The sequence below is a fragment of the Taudactylus pleione genome, unplaced genomic scaffold, assembly GCF_031769625.1.
Source record: "Taudactylus pleione unplaced genomic scaffold, aTauple2 ptg000070l, whole genome shotgun sequence".
Taxonomy (NCBI): domain Eukaryota; kingdom Metazoa; phylum Chordata; class Amphibia; order Anura; family Myobatrachidae; genus Taudactylus; species Taudactylus pleione.
The window spans coordinates 3,312,121-3,329,708 of NW_028284472.1; the positions used below are offsets into that span (position 1 = coordinate 3,312,121).

Below are 17,588 nucleotides of genomic sequence, written 5' to 3' on the forward strand. Positions count from 1 at the left end.
CACAGGATTCCATTATATGCGGAAGTAAGGTCATCCTGCTTGAGCTGATTGATTTTAGTTCAGATGTGGGCTACGTTGCAGTACATTTCAGCACATTTGGGAGTGAGGGGGAGCAGGAAAAGAACCTTGCAGTGCCCTGAACATACAGTATATGGACAGATTGGTCTCCTTATGTACTGGATAGTGTATTTTTATACAGTATTAATAATTGACCTTATGGATGGCTCCTAACAGTGCATGTTTTCCAGATCTCCTAGTTGGTGCACAATTGTATTCATTACTGGCTCACACATTTTGTAAAAGATCATCAGGTGGTGCTAATTATTTAATTTGTGACACTGTGGGGATCTTAAAAACATGCAACTTTAGAATTATAGGCTATTTCTATTGTGGTCATCATGGTGTGGGCTGGGGAGGGAGGTTTCCAGGCAACCGGAATCCCCCCCCTGTGTTTGCCTATGGGTCTCATGGGTAAATTCTAATTATTAAACTTCAATTTATAAGGAGAGAGGCATAGAACATGTAGGTGAACAACAGTGAAGTGTGATTAAACATTCAAACTGCGCAATACAGTCAATAAAAGACAACGTTTGTGTATCTCAATTTTAGGTCCCATACAGTAGATACATTGATAAATGCCTGTCAATCACCCAGCTAAACCAAATCTCATTCTTCACTAAAGTTACAGCAGACAGTTCTGTGTAACCAGACATAACTGAGGTCTGCACAATGTATATTCTGCTGAGCTTTCTAGAGAATATTTAGCCACTCATACCTGTCCCTGCCCCCTTGCAGCTTGCAATCTATATTTCCTACCACATATACTGTACACTACAGCAAAGGTTCCCAAATGCTGGGCCTGATTCAGACCCGCTCACGAGCGCTAAGCGCTCGCAAGCGGGTCGATGGTGCCCTAGTGCGCATGCGCACGACGGAGGCTGCTCCGTCGTGCGCATGCACGAGACCCGGCTAGCGACGGGGAAGCCTTCGTTATGGGTCTCGCACCAAAGGGGGCGTGCTGTCGATGTTGATTGACAGCACGCCCCCTTTGGTGGGCGTGCTGGGGGAGTGGCTGCCAGATGGAGGCGCTCCCATGGGAACGCCTACCGTCTGGGTCCAGCCCCACTGACATCACAAGCATGGATCGTGGCTAGGTAAGTATCTGCTAACCTAACCCCCCTAACCCTAACCCTCCTTAGGGGTGCCTAACCCTAACTTCCCCAAGTGCCTAACCCTAATCCCCCCTCTAAGTGCCTAACCCTAACCACCCCCTTCCCCGCTGCCTAAACCTAAGTCCCCCGGGGGGGTGCCTAACCCTAAGTCCCCCCCGGGGGTGCCTAACCCTAACCCTCCCCCTAGCCTAACCCTAACCCTCCCGGGGGGGTGCCTAACCCTAAGTCCCCCCCGGGAGCCCTAAACCTAACCCTCCCCCCCGCGGTTGTCCGTTCGCGGCGCCCGGCATCACTACGATCGTAATGCCGGGCGCCAGTCTCCCGGCGTCGGGGAAATGCGGGCGTCTACATCTAGACGCCCGGCATTTCACCCATGCCGGGATAAGACAGTCGGGAAGCCGGCTGCCGGTATATAGGCAGTCGGCTTCCCGATTGCTTCCCCCCATACCTATACGAGCTGCCAGGAGGCCACTCTAAAAATTCAGAAGGACGTCCCTGATTTAGAGCGAGCGCTCTGTCAGAGCGTCCGGCTCTGAATCAGGGCCACATGCCAACCGTCTGGACGATATATCGTTTGTCGGCTTTACAAAAGTTTTATCGTCCGATGTGTAGACCCAGCATTAGATTTGGGAGCGGCTTGTCCAAACTCAAATCTAAAAAGCAGCCAGTATTTGCCCTACGTGCAAAACAATAAATGTATTTGCTCCCCTTGTATTGCAACTTTGTCCTTCTACACAGTTACTTGATTTTTTTACTTTGTTATCCGGGGTCAGGCCCTGTATGCTCATAACTATACACCTATGACGGCTAGGTTTAAAGAAAAAAATGGATTTTTCAGTTTGGGGACAGTTAGAATATCTTCTGGCCATGTAACTCTCTCTCTCTCTCTCTCTCTCTCTCTCTCTCTCTCTGTATCTCTCGCTCTCGCTCTCTCTCTCTCTCATGTAAAAAGTGGAAAGGCTATCACATAACTCATTGGCTAAAAATGACTGGTAATGAAGCACATTTCAAATGGACTGTGACTCACTAAAATATCTAGACCTTAACACCCGCAGCCATCAGGCATAATTATATTCCAGGATATCTCTCAGCTGATCAGAAAAGTCATTACAGAATTTCAAAAGTGGAAAAAAATATCTTCCTTTATCCCTTTTAGGCTGCTGAAATTTAATAAAATGATAAGTTTTCCGCATCTCCTTATTCCATGCAAACGCTGCCAATTATACTCACAAAACCAGATATTAGAAGCTTCACCCGGGCTCCAAATTTATATTGTGTGTACCGTGCACACCAGGGTTATTATATCACAGACCAGGGTTATTATATCGCCGACCAGAGAGTCATTATATCACAGACCAGAGTTATTGTATCACCGACCAGAGAGTCATTATATCACCGACCAGAGAGTCATTATATCACAAACCAGAGAGTCATTATATCACCAACCAGAGAGTCATTATATCACAGACCAGAGAGTCATTATGTCACCGACCAGAGAGTCATTATATCACAGACCAGAGTTATTATATCCCCGACCAGAGCGTCATTATATCACCGACCAGAGAGTCATTATATCACCGAGCGGCGTGACATTATATCACCAACCAGAGTCATTATATCACCGACCAGCGTGTCATATCACCGTCCAGAGCATCATTATATCACAAACCAGAGAGGCATTATATCACAGACCAGAGAGTCATTATATCACAGACCAGAGTTATTATATCACCGAGCAGAGCGTCATTATATAACCGACCAGAGAGTCATTATATCATAGACCAGAGTCATTATATCATCGACCAGAGCGTCATTATATCACAAACCAGAGAGTCATTATATCACAGACCAGAGAGTCATAATATCACAGACCAGAGAGTCATTATATCACAGACCAGAGAGTCATTATATCACAAACCAGAGAGTCATTATATCACAGACCAGAGCGTCATAATATCACAGACCAGAGCGTCATTATATCACAGACCAGAACATCATTATATCACAGACCAGAACGTCGATATATTACCAACCAGAGAATCATTATATCACAGACCAGAAGGTTGATATGTCATCAGAGTGTTGTTACGTATATCACTGATCAGAGCGGAATAATAGTACAAATACATGCAGATAATTTTCTCTGGAACCAGGGCTTAAAGTGGTCCTGGAGAGGTGGTGGAACTCACCTCCCCAGAGTGTTTTGTATAGGAAACTTTAAAGTGAATGGTCGGGGGCCTGGGGGCTAGAAGCTTTGGGGGCTATGACAGTGTGAAATACATTTTGGATGCTTTTTTAGAACTCCTGCCATCAGCTGAGTCTACAATGTTAGGTCGCTTAAAAATAAAAATAAAGTTCTATATCCCACTGTCTCTTCAGCAACATCTTCCTGAGTTTCACAAGCATCAGAACCACATTCCTGTTTCTTTACTCCAGTACTAGCCCCTGTGTCTCTCCACCTTACCCCCTTGTGTCCCTCACCATCAGCTCCCTGCCCCTGTGTCCCCCACCATTAGCTCCCTGCCCCTGTGTCTCCTCTCACCAGCAGCTTATCCCCCCCGTGTCTCTATAGCAGCACTTGTGCACTGTGCAGCATCCTTTCTCTGTGGCTTTCCCTAGACTCAACAACGTATGCGTCAAGTTATAGACTTTCAAAATATACAAGAGCCCTATGAGAGGTCGAGCAGAGACTATTATTACATATGTGCTTCCAAGTGGTCCAATACTCTTCACGGTGGATCCCAAGTCATCACTGACACAATACCCTCAGCCTACGCCATGGAATAGACTGCTCTCTCTCTCACAGGAGTCTTCTCACCTTTCAGATCTCTCACAGATTTGGGTATGTGCTGCCGTTTCATCAGTACGGGGAAGGGGTCTCTTCCATCGTTTCTTTCATGTACTTCCCTGACTTCCACGGTGTCGTCCACCAGATAATAGTGTACAATGACTGGAAGAGTCTCCCCAAACATGCTCTCCGAGTTATCCCACAGAGAGAAGAAACGCAGGACCTGTGAGGGCAAAACTAAGTTAGACATGAAGGCAGTCTATGAAGTCATCTCCAGCGGGTGAGGCTGCAGCGCAGTCCAAAATTCAAATAGGGGAGTCACACCAACTGCCAGTGAGTCCTGGCCGGAGATGACTGGCAGTTGGTGTGGCTCCCCTCTTTAAATTTTGGACTATGCTGCAGCCCCACTTCTGGAGCCTCCACTGGACTCATCACTAAGTTACAACTGTGATGGAGCCCACAACCCAAAGAGCCTTGAGATCCCAAACCATATAGCTGGTGCCATCATACTTTGCCATCAACGGACCCGTTGGTAGGGGATGCAGATAAATTACTTCCACATGGATTGCTGGCCGTCAGAGTCCCGATGGCGGAAGGCCGACCCGGGACTAAAGGTAGATGTCGAAATGCTGACACCTATCTTTAGCCCCACGCCAAAATCCAGATGCCTGGAATCCTGAACGAGTTAAGCCAGGGATAGTTAGGTTGTAGCCGTGGGGGGGGGGGGGGGTAGGTTTAGACACTCCTGGAGGCCTTAGGGTTATGCACCCCCCAGGGAGGGTTAAGCTAGGGAAAGGAAAGGTTAGGGTTATGCACCCTCGGGGGGGATGTTAGGTTTAGGGTGCAGGAAGGGGGGGTTAGGTTTAGGCACCCCTGGGTGGGACTTAGGGTTAGGCACCACCGGGGGGGAGGTTAGGGTTAGGCACCCATAAGGGAGGGTTAGTGTTAGGGGGGTGAAGAGGGGAGGGCTAGAGTACTTACCAGCTGATGTCAGCATATCCTCCCTTCAGGCTTCCGGCGTCAGTATGATTACCGGTGGCTATTTAGCTGTCAGTATTTTATACCAGTATGCAGTCGGGAAACCGGCTGCCTTAATACCGACAGCCGGCTTCCTGGCTGCTTTATCCCGGCGTGGGGTAAATGACTGGCGTCTATATCTAGTCGCCTGTCATTTACCCGGCATCCCGATCGAAGGGCTGCTGGGCGCCGCGAGCGGACAGCCGCGGGGGGAGAGGGTTAGGTTTAGGGCACCAGCGGGGGACTTATGGTTAGGCACCCCCCGGGGAGGGTTAGGCTAGGGGATTGGGGGGGTTAGGGTTAGGCACCCCTGGGGGGAGGTTAGGGTTAGGCACCCCCACCGGGGGACTTAAGTTTAGGCAGCGGGGAAGGGGGGGTTAGGGTTAGGCACTTAGAGGGGGGATTAGGGTTAGGCACTTAGAGGGGGAGGTTAGGGTTAGGGGGTTAGGTTAGTTTATACTTACCTTAGGAACGATCGGGATTTCCAGCGCTGTCGGGCTTCCGCTGCTGGGCTCTGCTGATCTGTTGGGCTGCCGCTGCCGGGAATCGAACTGCCGGCCATGTGGCAGCAGAGATTCCATACCGGTTCCTTTATACCGATTCCATTGGTAGCCCCCCAGACCATTAATTAAGTGGAATGAGTAAAAGAACGAGTCTTGTAATAGAGAAACACATAGGGGGTGATCGGCCTATAAATAGAAGAGGGAATTTATCACTGAAGATACCTTTCGATCCATGGTCAGAAATTGCTTGAGCTTGTCAAAGTCGGACGGGGTGACGGATATGTAATCGGGTTGTTTGCGGATCATGGTGTAGTGGTCGGGAGGGATTTCCTCGGGTGGGTTTAATTCGATGCCCTCGCTCTCTAGGAAGTCCTGTTATAACACAAAGAGCAGTTACTTAAACTGAACTTATAATGTTTTCCTACAACAGATCTTCTGGTCACGGATCTCCAATGTACGTAATATATGTAATAATTTACAGCTAGGGGCACTTTATCCCATATAATAAAAAAAAAAAATCGTAATGAACACCAGAAGTCATGACATCATAACTCACCATTTATACAGATATAATTAGCAGGAGTTAATAAATGTATTAGTTTCACTAATATCAAAGCATAGATTCATTGACTCTTTAGACAAAAACCCATTGGGCTCAGCATTATGTGCACCAACTGAAGTACCCTGTCTGTATTGGTGTATCTCCAGCTTGACTGGCTCCCTGCAACTGGATCTCTTCCCTGCCACTGGGACTTGTCCAGACAGTCTGACAGCTCAGCCTCCCCTGATCACTTGGTGGTGTGTCACTGAAGCCCATGCAATGACCAGCAACAGACTCTACTACTAACCAGTATAACACTTGGGATCATCTAAGCTCCATTCTTGGAAAACATATCCAGGAAAAGCTGGGTGGCCCCACAACATTATTCTACAAACGTTCTGTGACTGGAGCATACTGCAGCTTCCATGCAACGGCCTGTGGCAATTCAAGTTATTGCACTGATCTACAAAACTAGATGTATGTACAGGAACACTCTCACTTTACCCAACTTCCAACAGTCGGTACAAACTTCTGATCCTCTGCAAATGCTGCCATTTTAATGTGCAAGACTATGGCCCTCATTCAGAGGAGGTCGCAAGAAGCAAGCGCTCGCTCTAAATGAGGGCGGCCGCTTGACTTTTCCAGTGCGGCCTCCTGGTCACTAGCTAAGCTGTGGGTTACCACCCACAGCTTTAGCGACCGACCAGGTTGATGGTCCCGATGGTCAAGACCATCGCAACCATCGGGGCTTGCGATGAGACCCTAAGGTTGGGTCTCGGCAACCACAAGCCCCAGGGAGCTTCCTGCTCTGATCGAGCAGGAAGCTCCCCACTGACATCACTGCTGATGTCAGTGCGGCCGCCCACAAAACGTCAGGCGTTCCTTAAGGAACGCCTCCGTTTGTGTAGCCACCCCCCTGCCACGCCTACAAAACGGGCCGAGCTGTCGATCAACATCGACAGCCGCCCCTTTTGTAGTGAGCTCCGGAGCGAGAGAATTTCTCTCTTGCTCCGGGGCTAGCGCACGCGCAGTACGGCCGCTGCGCGCGCGCGCAGGGCCTAAACATTGACCCGGTTGCGAGCGCTCAGCGCTTGCGACCGGGTCTGAATGAGGTCCTATGTGCTTTGGGGGAAACCTAGACACATGTTCAAAGAGGATTTTGAGCTCCAACTTAGCTCTGCACACTTCAGTGTACTGAACAGTTAGCAATCGGCGAGCCCTACCTGTGTGAATCTGTCACAGCTGACAGTGCGGCACGTCCTGCCATAGAAGGTGATGTTGATGCCCACATTAAGGTCCTTCCAGTGGTAGTGGTCCCCGTTGTCATTCTTCGGCTGTCTCTGACGCTTGAGGAATGTGCCCTGAGGTATTCCAGAGTTCTCCACCGGGGGCTCCACCACTGACATACTGTCGTCCTCCAGGTAGTAATACAGACACACTTTTCGCACTCTGTAGTTTTCATCTTGAGAGATGGGAACAAGCTCTTTGAAGTAAGCATCAAACTTTAATACCTACAAGGAAAGCACAAAACAATGTGGAGTCAAGTAGAAATAGGAACACTAGAGGATGTGAACCCAATAGGTTACTCCAGGAAATATTCACAATTGCCACTTCCATATTGTGCGATAAAAGCCCAAGAAACCCCACACCACATCCATCCACAGATTCTGCAGCCTAAATGTTATACTTCTTTTATTTAATAATCACATTGTTGGACCCTCTTATCCTAACAAAGCATAAGGGGCTATTATATCTGTGCTCCAAAACCAGAATTCATCATATATCTCCGCTACAATGGTGCTGCTAAGAGCTCAGTAAAATGATAATGAAATAATTCTACCCAAACCTGAATTAGTTCATTAATAATACAAAATATTATGTACTTGGGTTATGGTGTTCTTCCATCTCTGACATTAGTTATCAGTTATATTCTACAGTATATCCTGAAATTATAATTTGAAAGGCCTCATTGCATCTCCAAGTTCAAATACATGTAAGACGCCCTTATATGGTGATCCTTGAAAGAGACCAGTTTGAGGTTTATTATTTAAGAACAGTTATTTGTACAGCACACACATAGGGCCTGATTCAGATGGTTGGCCAGTGCGCACGCGCGGCGTGCACGAGCCCCGGAGCGAACGCAAAAGCACTCGCTCCGACGCCCTCAACAAACGGGGCGGCTGTCGATGTTGACCAACAGCTCGCCCCGTTTTGCAGGCGGGGAGGGGGGGGGGGTGGCTGAGCAAACGGAGGCGTTCCTGCAGGAACGCCTGCCGTTTGTGGGCGGCCCTACTGACATCACTCGTGATGTCAGTAGGTGGACTTCCTGCTCTATTAGAGCAGGAAGTCCACTGGGGCTTGCGGCCATGAGACCCTACCGCAAGGGTCTCGTCGCAAGCCCGATGGTCGCGATGGTCTTGACCATAGCGACCATCACCTGGCCGCTCGCATAAGCTGTGCCCACAGCTATGTGAGCGTCCAGGAGGCTGCAACTTAAAAAACAAGCGCCCGCCCTGATTCAGAGTGAGCGCTCGCTTTTTGCGAGCGGCTCTGAATCAGGGCCATAGCACGCAGCTTCTGTAAGAAGAAAATTTGACCTATTAGTACACTATGTAGCTCATTCAGACCCGCTCGCTAGATGCGATCGCTCGCATCCAGTGTATGCAAATTTGACAAAGTGACGGCATGGGAAGCGCCAAGGCATAAGCAACGCCCACTTTGGCTGTGCGAGCGATCGCTCTGTGTATGCAGACACCCATTAGCGTATGTTGAGCCGCCCACTAGCGCACGTCATCTCCAGGAAGTGTATTAAAACATTGGTACATCGAGGACCATCGGTAGGGATCGCAGCGCTTGTGGTTGCCTTACCCTGCCGCAAGCACTGTGAGGACTTCAGTGTAAAAAACAGGCATGTGACGTGTACTGTGACACTGCCTGTTAATTATGCACACCTTAAAAACGGCGTTGAAACACTCAGACGCGCCCGCGTTCGCACCTCCACTCCCCCGTTATTAGTGTCCTGCCCCTGTTACCACCCGCAAACGGCCTCTCCTGTCACTCATTACACTGGGCTGTCTTTGCTGGGCGAGCGAGCGGCCTGCGATCGCACAGAGTAGTTCACGCATGCACAGAACGAGGCATGCGCATGCGCGTTTGCAAACCATCGGGCCGCTTGCGAGCGGCTCTGAATGAGGTCCTATGTGTTTGGATTGTGGAAGGAAATTGGCAGAAGCCCGTACAAACATGGAGAAACCATACAAATTTGTTCATATGAGGTCAAAGTTGGAATTAAACCCATAACCCCAATGCTGTGAGGAAACAAAGCTAACCACTACGTAACTGTGCAGTCCTTCATAGGTTTACATTCTCTCATTATTATGTTTTCCGATTTTTCTTGACGAACAGTGTATGAGTAACAGTGTATTACTTACAGTGTATGAGTAACAGTATATTACTTACGTAAGTATGAATAAGTTTATGACTAACAGTATATGACTAAATATATGACTAACAGTATATGACTACCAGTATATGACTAACAGTATATAACTAAATATATGACTAACAGTATATAACTAAATATATGACTACCAGTATATGACTACCAGTATATGACTAACAGTATATAACTAAATATATGACTAACAGGATATGACTACCAGTATATGACTAACATTATATGACTAAATATATGACTAACAGTATATGACTAAATATATGACTAACAGTATATGACTAACAGTATATGACTAAATATATGACTAACAGTATATGGCTAAAAGTATATGAATAAGTATAAATCTAACAGTATATGACTAAGTATATGACCAATAGTTTATGACCTACAGTATATGACTAATAGAATATGACTAATAGAATATGACTAATAGTTTATGACTAAATGTATATTGACTAACAATATATGACTAAATATATGACTAAAAGTATATGACTAACAATATATGACTAAATATATGACTAAAAGTATATGACTAAAAGTATATGACTAACAAACAGTATATGACTAAGTATATAACAGTATAGGAATCGGTATGATCCCGACACCAGCATCCCGGCAGCAGTGGAGATCGCGATCGTCCTCAGGTAAGTATTAGCTAACCTAATTCTACCCCCTAACCCTAACCCTCCTTTAGGGGTGCCTAACCCTAACCTCCCCCCCAGTAACTAACCCATATCCCCCCTCTAAGTGCCTAAACCTAACCCCCCCTTCCCCGCTGCCTAAACCTAAGTCCCCTGGAGGGGTGCCTAACCCTAACCCCCCCTTCCCCTAGCCTAAACCTAACCTCCAGGGGGAGTGCCTAACCCTAAGTCCCCCCCGGGAACCCTAAACCTAACCCTCCCCCTCTGCGGCTATCCGCGCTCAGCACCCGGCGTACCTTTGAGCGGGATGCCGGGCGTTGGGCTCCTGGCGTATGTCTAATGACAGGCGTTGACATATCGACACCTGTCTTTAGACCCTTGCCGGGATATGACGGTTGGGGAGCTGGCTGTCGGGATTAGGTCCGCCGGCTTCCCGACTGCATAACACAGTATATGACTAACAGTATATGACTAACAGTATATGACTAAAAGAATATGGATAACAGTATATGACTAAACATATATGACTAACAGTATATGACTAATAGTATATGAATAACAGTATATGACTAAAAGTATATGACTACAAGTATATGAATAATAGTATATGAATAACAGTATATGACTAAAAGTATATGACTACAAGTATATGACTACAAGTATGTGAATAAGTATATGACTACTAGTATATGACTAACAGTATATGAATAAGTATATGACTAACAGTGTATGACTAAGTATATGACTAACAGTGTATGACTAAGTATATGACTAAAAGTATATGACTAAGGGGCATATGTATCAAAGCTTGATGTGAGATAAAATTGTGAGATATATATGACCAAGCAATCAGCTTCTAACTCACAATTTGCACGCTGTGTTTAAGAAATGATAGTTTGGAGCTGATTGGTTGGCTATATATATTTCACAATTTTATGTGACTAACAGTATATGAATAAGTATGTGACTAACAGTATATGAATAAAAATATAACTAACAGTATATGAATAAGTATGTGACTAACAGTATATGAATAAAAATATAACTAACAGTATATGAATAAGTATGTGACTAACAGTATATAATAAAAATATAACTAACAGTATATGAATAAGTATGTGACTAACAGTATATGAATAAAAATATAACTAACAGTATATGAATAAGTATATAACTAACAGTATATGAATAAGTATGTGACTAACAGTATTTGAATAAGTATATAACTAACAGTATATGAATGTATATAACTAAGAGTATATGAATAAGTATGTGACTAACAGTATATGAATAAGTATGTGACTGTGTATGAATAAGTATGTGACTAACTGTATATGAATAAGTATATAACTAACAGTATATGAATAAGTATATAACTAAGAGTATATGAATACGTATGAATACGTATATAACTAACAGTATATGAATAAGTATATAACTAAGAGTATATGAATACGTATATAACTAACAGTATATGAATACGTATATAACTAACAGTATATGAATAAGTATATAACTAACAGTATATGAATAAGTATGTGACTAACAGTATATGAATAAGTATATAACTAACAGTATATGAATAAGTATGTGACTAACAGTATATGAATAAAAATATAACTAACAGTATATGAATAAGTATATAACTAACAGTATATGAATAAGTATGTGACTAACAGTATATGAATAAGTATGTGACTAACAGTATATGAATAAGTATATAACTAACAGTATATGAATAAGTATGTGACTAACAGTATATGAATAAGTATATAACTAAGAGTATATGAATAAGTATATAACTAACAGTATATGAATAAGTATATAACTAAGAGTATACGAATAAGTATATAACTATCAGTATATGAATAAGTATGTGACTAACAGTATATGAATAAAAATATAACTAACAGTATTATGAATAAGTATATAACTAACAGTATATGAATAAAAATATAACTAAACATATGAATAAGTATATAACTAACAGTATATGAATAAAAATATAACTAAACATATGAATAAGTACTGTATATGACTAACAATATATGGATAAGTATTTTACTAACAGTATGTGACAAACAGTATATGAATAAATATACAGTATGACTAACGGTATATGACTAAGTGTCTGGATTATAAAGAAGAGGAGACCCCTCCTTGTCAGCACATTATTAGTAGGAAATCCAGTAGTGGGTCACTGTGCTTCCCAGTCCAAAACTCGTCCCTGTAATTAACCACTTAACTGATGTAATAGTATAGGCTGCGAACACATCCGGCTGTGCTCCAGCTGACAAGGTGCTACCACACCGCCCGCTGTTTCTTTGAAGAGGAAATTTGTTCTACACATGTGCAGAAGGGCTCTCCTCCGACTCCCGGGACACTCCTGCGGTACTGGTCATTTCGGAGCGGTTTTACCGGAAAAATTGCCAGTTAAGTTAGAACAGCCCCAGTATTACCAGTGAAAATGGATTTGTAACATACAGACGTGTCCACACACACATATATCCTCAGATTGTGCCCAATAGCACTGCGCCAATGGTTCTCCACAAACTTTTTCACCAAATATGTGTCTTCGTTACATTGTTAATACTACATTTGTACAATGCACAGCTAACTGGGCATTGGCGTCTGGCATGGCATACAACTGATGTGCGCCACTCAGCTGCTAGTGGACCGCGCCATGCATCACCCCGCATATCATTGTGCTTAATAAGCGACTTTGGGCCTCATTCAGAAATGGTAATGCAGGCGCAGTCACAGCCGCTCTTGCAATAGCGGTTGCAGGAATATGCCATCGCTAATCTCAGCCTTGTCTTTGTGCTCCATTGTGCAATGTAGTTTTACGAGCGGTGAGACGCCCGCTTTCAGGCTGCGTGCTCTGTGCAGTTGCGATGGAGATTGTAAACACAACAACATTTACACAACATCGGTTGCACCCACGCATTTGTGTCAGCCTAGGGTCTACTCTAGCTACTCTCATCAAATCCAACTAAACATGGAATCTAAGGCTGTGGATTTACAATTGGGAACGCAGCGGCGTTCTCAGACACGCCTGTGACCAGTGGCGGATCTTACGTAGGAGCTGCGAGGCTGCAGCCCCCCCCCCCCAATAAAATCCTCTGCTGTTCAATGAGCCAGTGCAGTCTGTGACTGCACTGGCTTCACTGTGACTGGTGGTGGCTTCCTATTGGAAGCGCCACCTGCCAGTCACACTAACGACAGGCAGCCAGGGGGAGGTGTCTCCACCCCCTGGGACTGCCGGTCCGGGCTGCTCTGCCTTTCGGGCAGCCATACCGGGCTTCTCGGGGCTGCAACCAATGCAGCCCCGAGAAGCTGGTGTTAGGCGTGCGCATGCGCGGGGCAACACCGCCACTCATGCGCAGGTCCCGACGCCTGCCAGATTCATTGAGATGGCACCGGGACCCAGGCCATCAGCAGCAGCGGCAGCCCCCCTCAGGTAAGAGGGCAGGAGCCACTGCTGCCTGTGACACACCCATAACGTGCCCATGAAAAGACCCCTTTTTGCCATCACTTTAGGTCACCTCCCAGTCTCCACCCTGATACGCCCAGTGATCGCATAACCCTTCTCAGCATCACACACATGTGCAGTAAGGATTTTCTAGATGTTTTGCGGTAGCGCAATAGCAAAACATCGCTCAACTATGTATATATAGTTACTGCGCCCATCTCTGGGCTCTTTATACCAATTCCTCCACTACAAAGATATTAATCCTAAGTGCCTAGTGCACTATACTGCAAGTGACTCTGGGCCTGCTTCAGAGCCGGACGCTATTTGCGTCCACTCGCTGGCTAAAAGGGGCCGGCTATTTAAATCATGTGCTCGCACTGTGTTGCGTAAAGCCGCCCACTAAGTAATAGCGAGCGGCCGCACTATGCGCTCGCACCTGTATAAAGACGCCCCTTTGCCACTCGCAACACACGTCATTTCCGGCAGTTGTAGGATTAATCGGTAACATCGAGAGCCATCGGAGCTGCTCGCAGCGCTTGTGGTAGCCTTTTCCCACCACAACATTGCGAGCAGCTCAGGCTAAAATACAACCCAGTCACCTGTGTAATGACGCTACTTTGCTAATTATGCACACCCATTAAACGCCGTTCTGACGGTCGGGCACGCCTGCGTTCGCACATCCACACCCCCCGTTTACAAGCACCTTCCCCTGTTACCACCCACAAACAGCACTATCTGTCACTCAAAATAGCGGCCCGACTGCGGGCTACGGGCGAGCACTTTCCCATCGCAATGACTGGTTCGCGCCCCGTGCATTGCGACTCATACGCATGCACAGATTGCAAAAAATCGCTCAATGTGAGCGAGCGCAGCATAGCATCCGGGTCTGAATCAGGCCCTCTGTACGCGGCTACGATGCATAGAGGATGCAAAATTTTGGAAAATATACAAAAGTCTGGGAATCGCTGTCCATGGCAGAGCATCTAAGTCGTGCCATAGCATATGGCGCATAGAAGATAGGTGATAGGTGCACAAGGGCACATCTGGATCCAGATGGTCAATCTTTGAGGTTTCCGGTGCTGCATCACAGGTTCATGTATTATGAGTCAGAACAGATGCTGAATTACCTTTTTGTCGAAGGCCACATGGCTGGGGATGAAGGTGGACGTTGGGGCCTGATTCACCTGCCCGTAGGTCAGAGTCGGTCTTTTGTTGGCCAGCTCATCCAGCTCCGCCTGTGACAGCTGGTTAGCCGTGATTGGATCCCGCCCGATCCCTACAGTGGGGAGCACAGGGCGACTAAACCCATTTCTGTAAGTCAGAGTCTGAGTGCGGTGGAAGGCAGATTTCTGGTAACACAAGAAAGTAATGTGACATTATACACACAGCTGTACAGGCTGCACAGGTCCATTTGGGTGGAATTAAACACACACTAAAAAAAACCACAAAAAAACTAATTTGCTGACAATATGTAAGTAAATTCCTGATTGCACACCGATTGGTCCAGTAATACTCTTGTGATTACTGGTCATTCCATATATAGCGTGACCAATGTGTGTATGGTACTGGCACACTCTCAATCTAGGTAAGGTATTATACCCTGGCACACTCTCAATCTAGGTAAGGTATTATACCCTGGCACACTCTCAGTCTAGGTGAGGTACTCTACCCTGGCACACTCTCACTCTAGGTAAGGTATTATACCCTGGCACACTCTCACTCTAGGTAAGGTATTATAACCTGGCACACTCTCAGGCTAGGTGAGGTACTATACCCTGGCACACTCTCACTCTAGGTAAGGTATTATACCCTGGCACACTCTCAGTCTAGGTGAGGTATTATACCCTGTCTGGCACGCTCTCACTCTAGGTAAGGTACTATACCCTGGCACACTCTCAGTCTAGGTGAGGTACTATACCCTGGCACACTCTCAGTCTAGGTGAGGTACTATACCCTGGCACACCCTCAGTGAGGTATTATACCCTGGCACACTCTCACTCTAGGTAAGGTATTATACCCTGGCATACTCTCACTCTAGGTAAGGTATTATACCCTGGCACACTCTCAGTCTAGGTGAGGTACTATATCCTGGCACACTTTCACTCTAGGTAAGGTACTATACCCTGGCACACTCTCACTCTAGGTAAGGTACTATACCCTGGCACACTGTTACTCTAGGTAAGGTATTATACCCAGGCACACTCTCACTCTAGGTAAGGTACTATACCCTGGCACATTCTCACTCTAGGTAAGCTACTATACCCTGGCACACTGTTACTCTAGGTAAGGTACTATACCCTGGCACACTCTCACTCTAGGTAAGGTACTATACCCGGTCTGGCACGCTCTCACTCTAGGTAAGGTATTATACCCAGGCACACTCTCACTCTAGGTAAGGTACTATACCCTGGCACATTCTCACTCTAGGTAAGGTACTATACCCTGGCACACTGTTACTCTAGGTAAGGTACTATACCCTGGCACACTCTCACTCTAGGTAAGGTACTATACCCGGTCTGGCATGCGCACACTCTAGGTAAAGTATTATACCCAGGCACACTCTCACTCTAGGTAAGGTACTATACCCTGGCACATTCTCACTCTAGGTAAGGTACTATACCCGGTCTGGCACACTCTCACTCTAGGTAAGGTACTATATACCCTGGCACATTCTCACTCTAGGTAAGGTACTATACCCGGTCTGGCACACTCTCACTCTAGGTAAGGTACTATAGCCTGGCACATTCTCACTCTAGGTAAGGTATTATACCCGGTCTGGCACACTCTAACTCTAGGTAAGGTACTATACCCTGGCACACTCTCACTCTAGATAAGGTATTATACCCTGGCACACTCTCAGTCAAGGTAAGGTACTATACCCTGGCACATTCTCACTCAAGGTAAGGTACTACACCCTGGCACAGTCACTATGGGTATGGTACAATACCCTGGCATAGTCACACTGGCTATGGTACTATACCCTGACACACTCTCACTCAGGCTATTGTACATACTGTGGCTATGGTACTATACCTGGCACACTCACTTTAGGTAAGATACTATCCCCTGGCACTTTCACACTCCAGGCATTGTACTATACCCTGGCACACTCTCACTCTGGGTATGGAACTGTACCCTGGCACACACTCACTCTGCCTATGGTACTGTATACTGGCACATTCTCACTCGGTATAGACCTATACACTGGCACAGTCACCCTGATAGTCACACTTACAGTTGGGTCCCTGTAGGTGTTCCCTGGCAGGAATGGCAGCCCATGAACAGGATGAGAGGACATTGCTGCTATGTGTATCCAGGTGCTCTCAGGGTGTCTCCTCCTCTCCTGTCTGTTGCAGCCAGACACTCTCTTGCCGTCTCTCTCCTCTGTGTGACTCACTGTCTCTCTGTTATGTCACTGACAGTCTCTCACCAGCTTGCTCTGTCTCCAGGAAGCACAGGGTCAGACTCTGGTCTCCATGGTAACAGTAAACACAATGTTACCCCGCCCCCTTGTGCTGTATGAGGCTGATACATTGTATCACTGTACCGTGCACAATGTAAGTCCTATCCACCTGTACAGTATTTACCAAAGTGTATCTTGAAAATTAAAACAATTGGGAAAAAGAAAGCTTTGTCAGCTACGGTGCACAGACATGAAAATATAATAAAATATAACTTTTAATTTTTCCTTCTAAAAATTTGGATTCAAGTTTTAAAACTGGCGAAATAAAAAACAGAAAGATAAAGAAAATTGTGAAACAGTTAGAAAATGTGATAAAAACACTGCACACTTTATGTCCATAATGTACAGGCTTATTGTGATTTTATTAGACAATCTGTAAAAAAAAAAAAAATTCAAAACATATATATTAATTATATGTGCAAATATAAATTCAGGATTATTATTGTAATTGCTCATAAATCACTCCAAAGAAACACGGGACACTAACATTATCCCGCAAATCCAACTTTATCGATAAAATACTCGATGGAC

At 45.7% G+C, this 17,588-nt stretch overlaps 1 protein-coding gene across 1 annotated transcript in view; it reads right to left on the reverse strand.

Moving 5' to 3' along the window:
• Positions 1-17,127, reverse strand: part of EFHC1 (EF-hand domain containing 1) — a 144,288-nt gene extending 127,161 nt beyond the window's left edge. Inside the window, exons 1-5 of the mRNA XM_088467219.1 lie at positions 16,830-17,127; positions 14,722-14,943; positions 7,245-7,532; positions 5,703-5,852; positions 3,991-4,183 (exon numbers count right to left, since the gene is read on the reverse strand). Of these exons, the coding sequence (XP_088323345.1) occupies positions 3,991-4,183; positions 5,703-5,852; positions 7,245-7,532; positions 14,722-14,943; positions 16,830-16,892 (916 nt within the window). The 5' untranslated portion in view covers positions 16,893-17,127. The remainder of the gene's footprint in view (positions 1-3,990; positions 4,184-5,702; positions 5,853-7,244; positions 7,533-14,721; positions 14,944-16,829) is intronic.
• Positions 17,128-17,588: the final 461 nt, after the last annotated feature.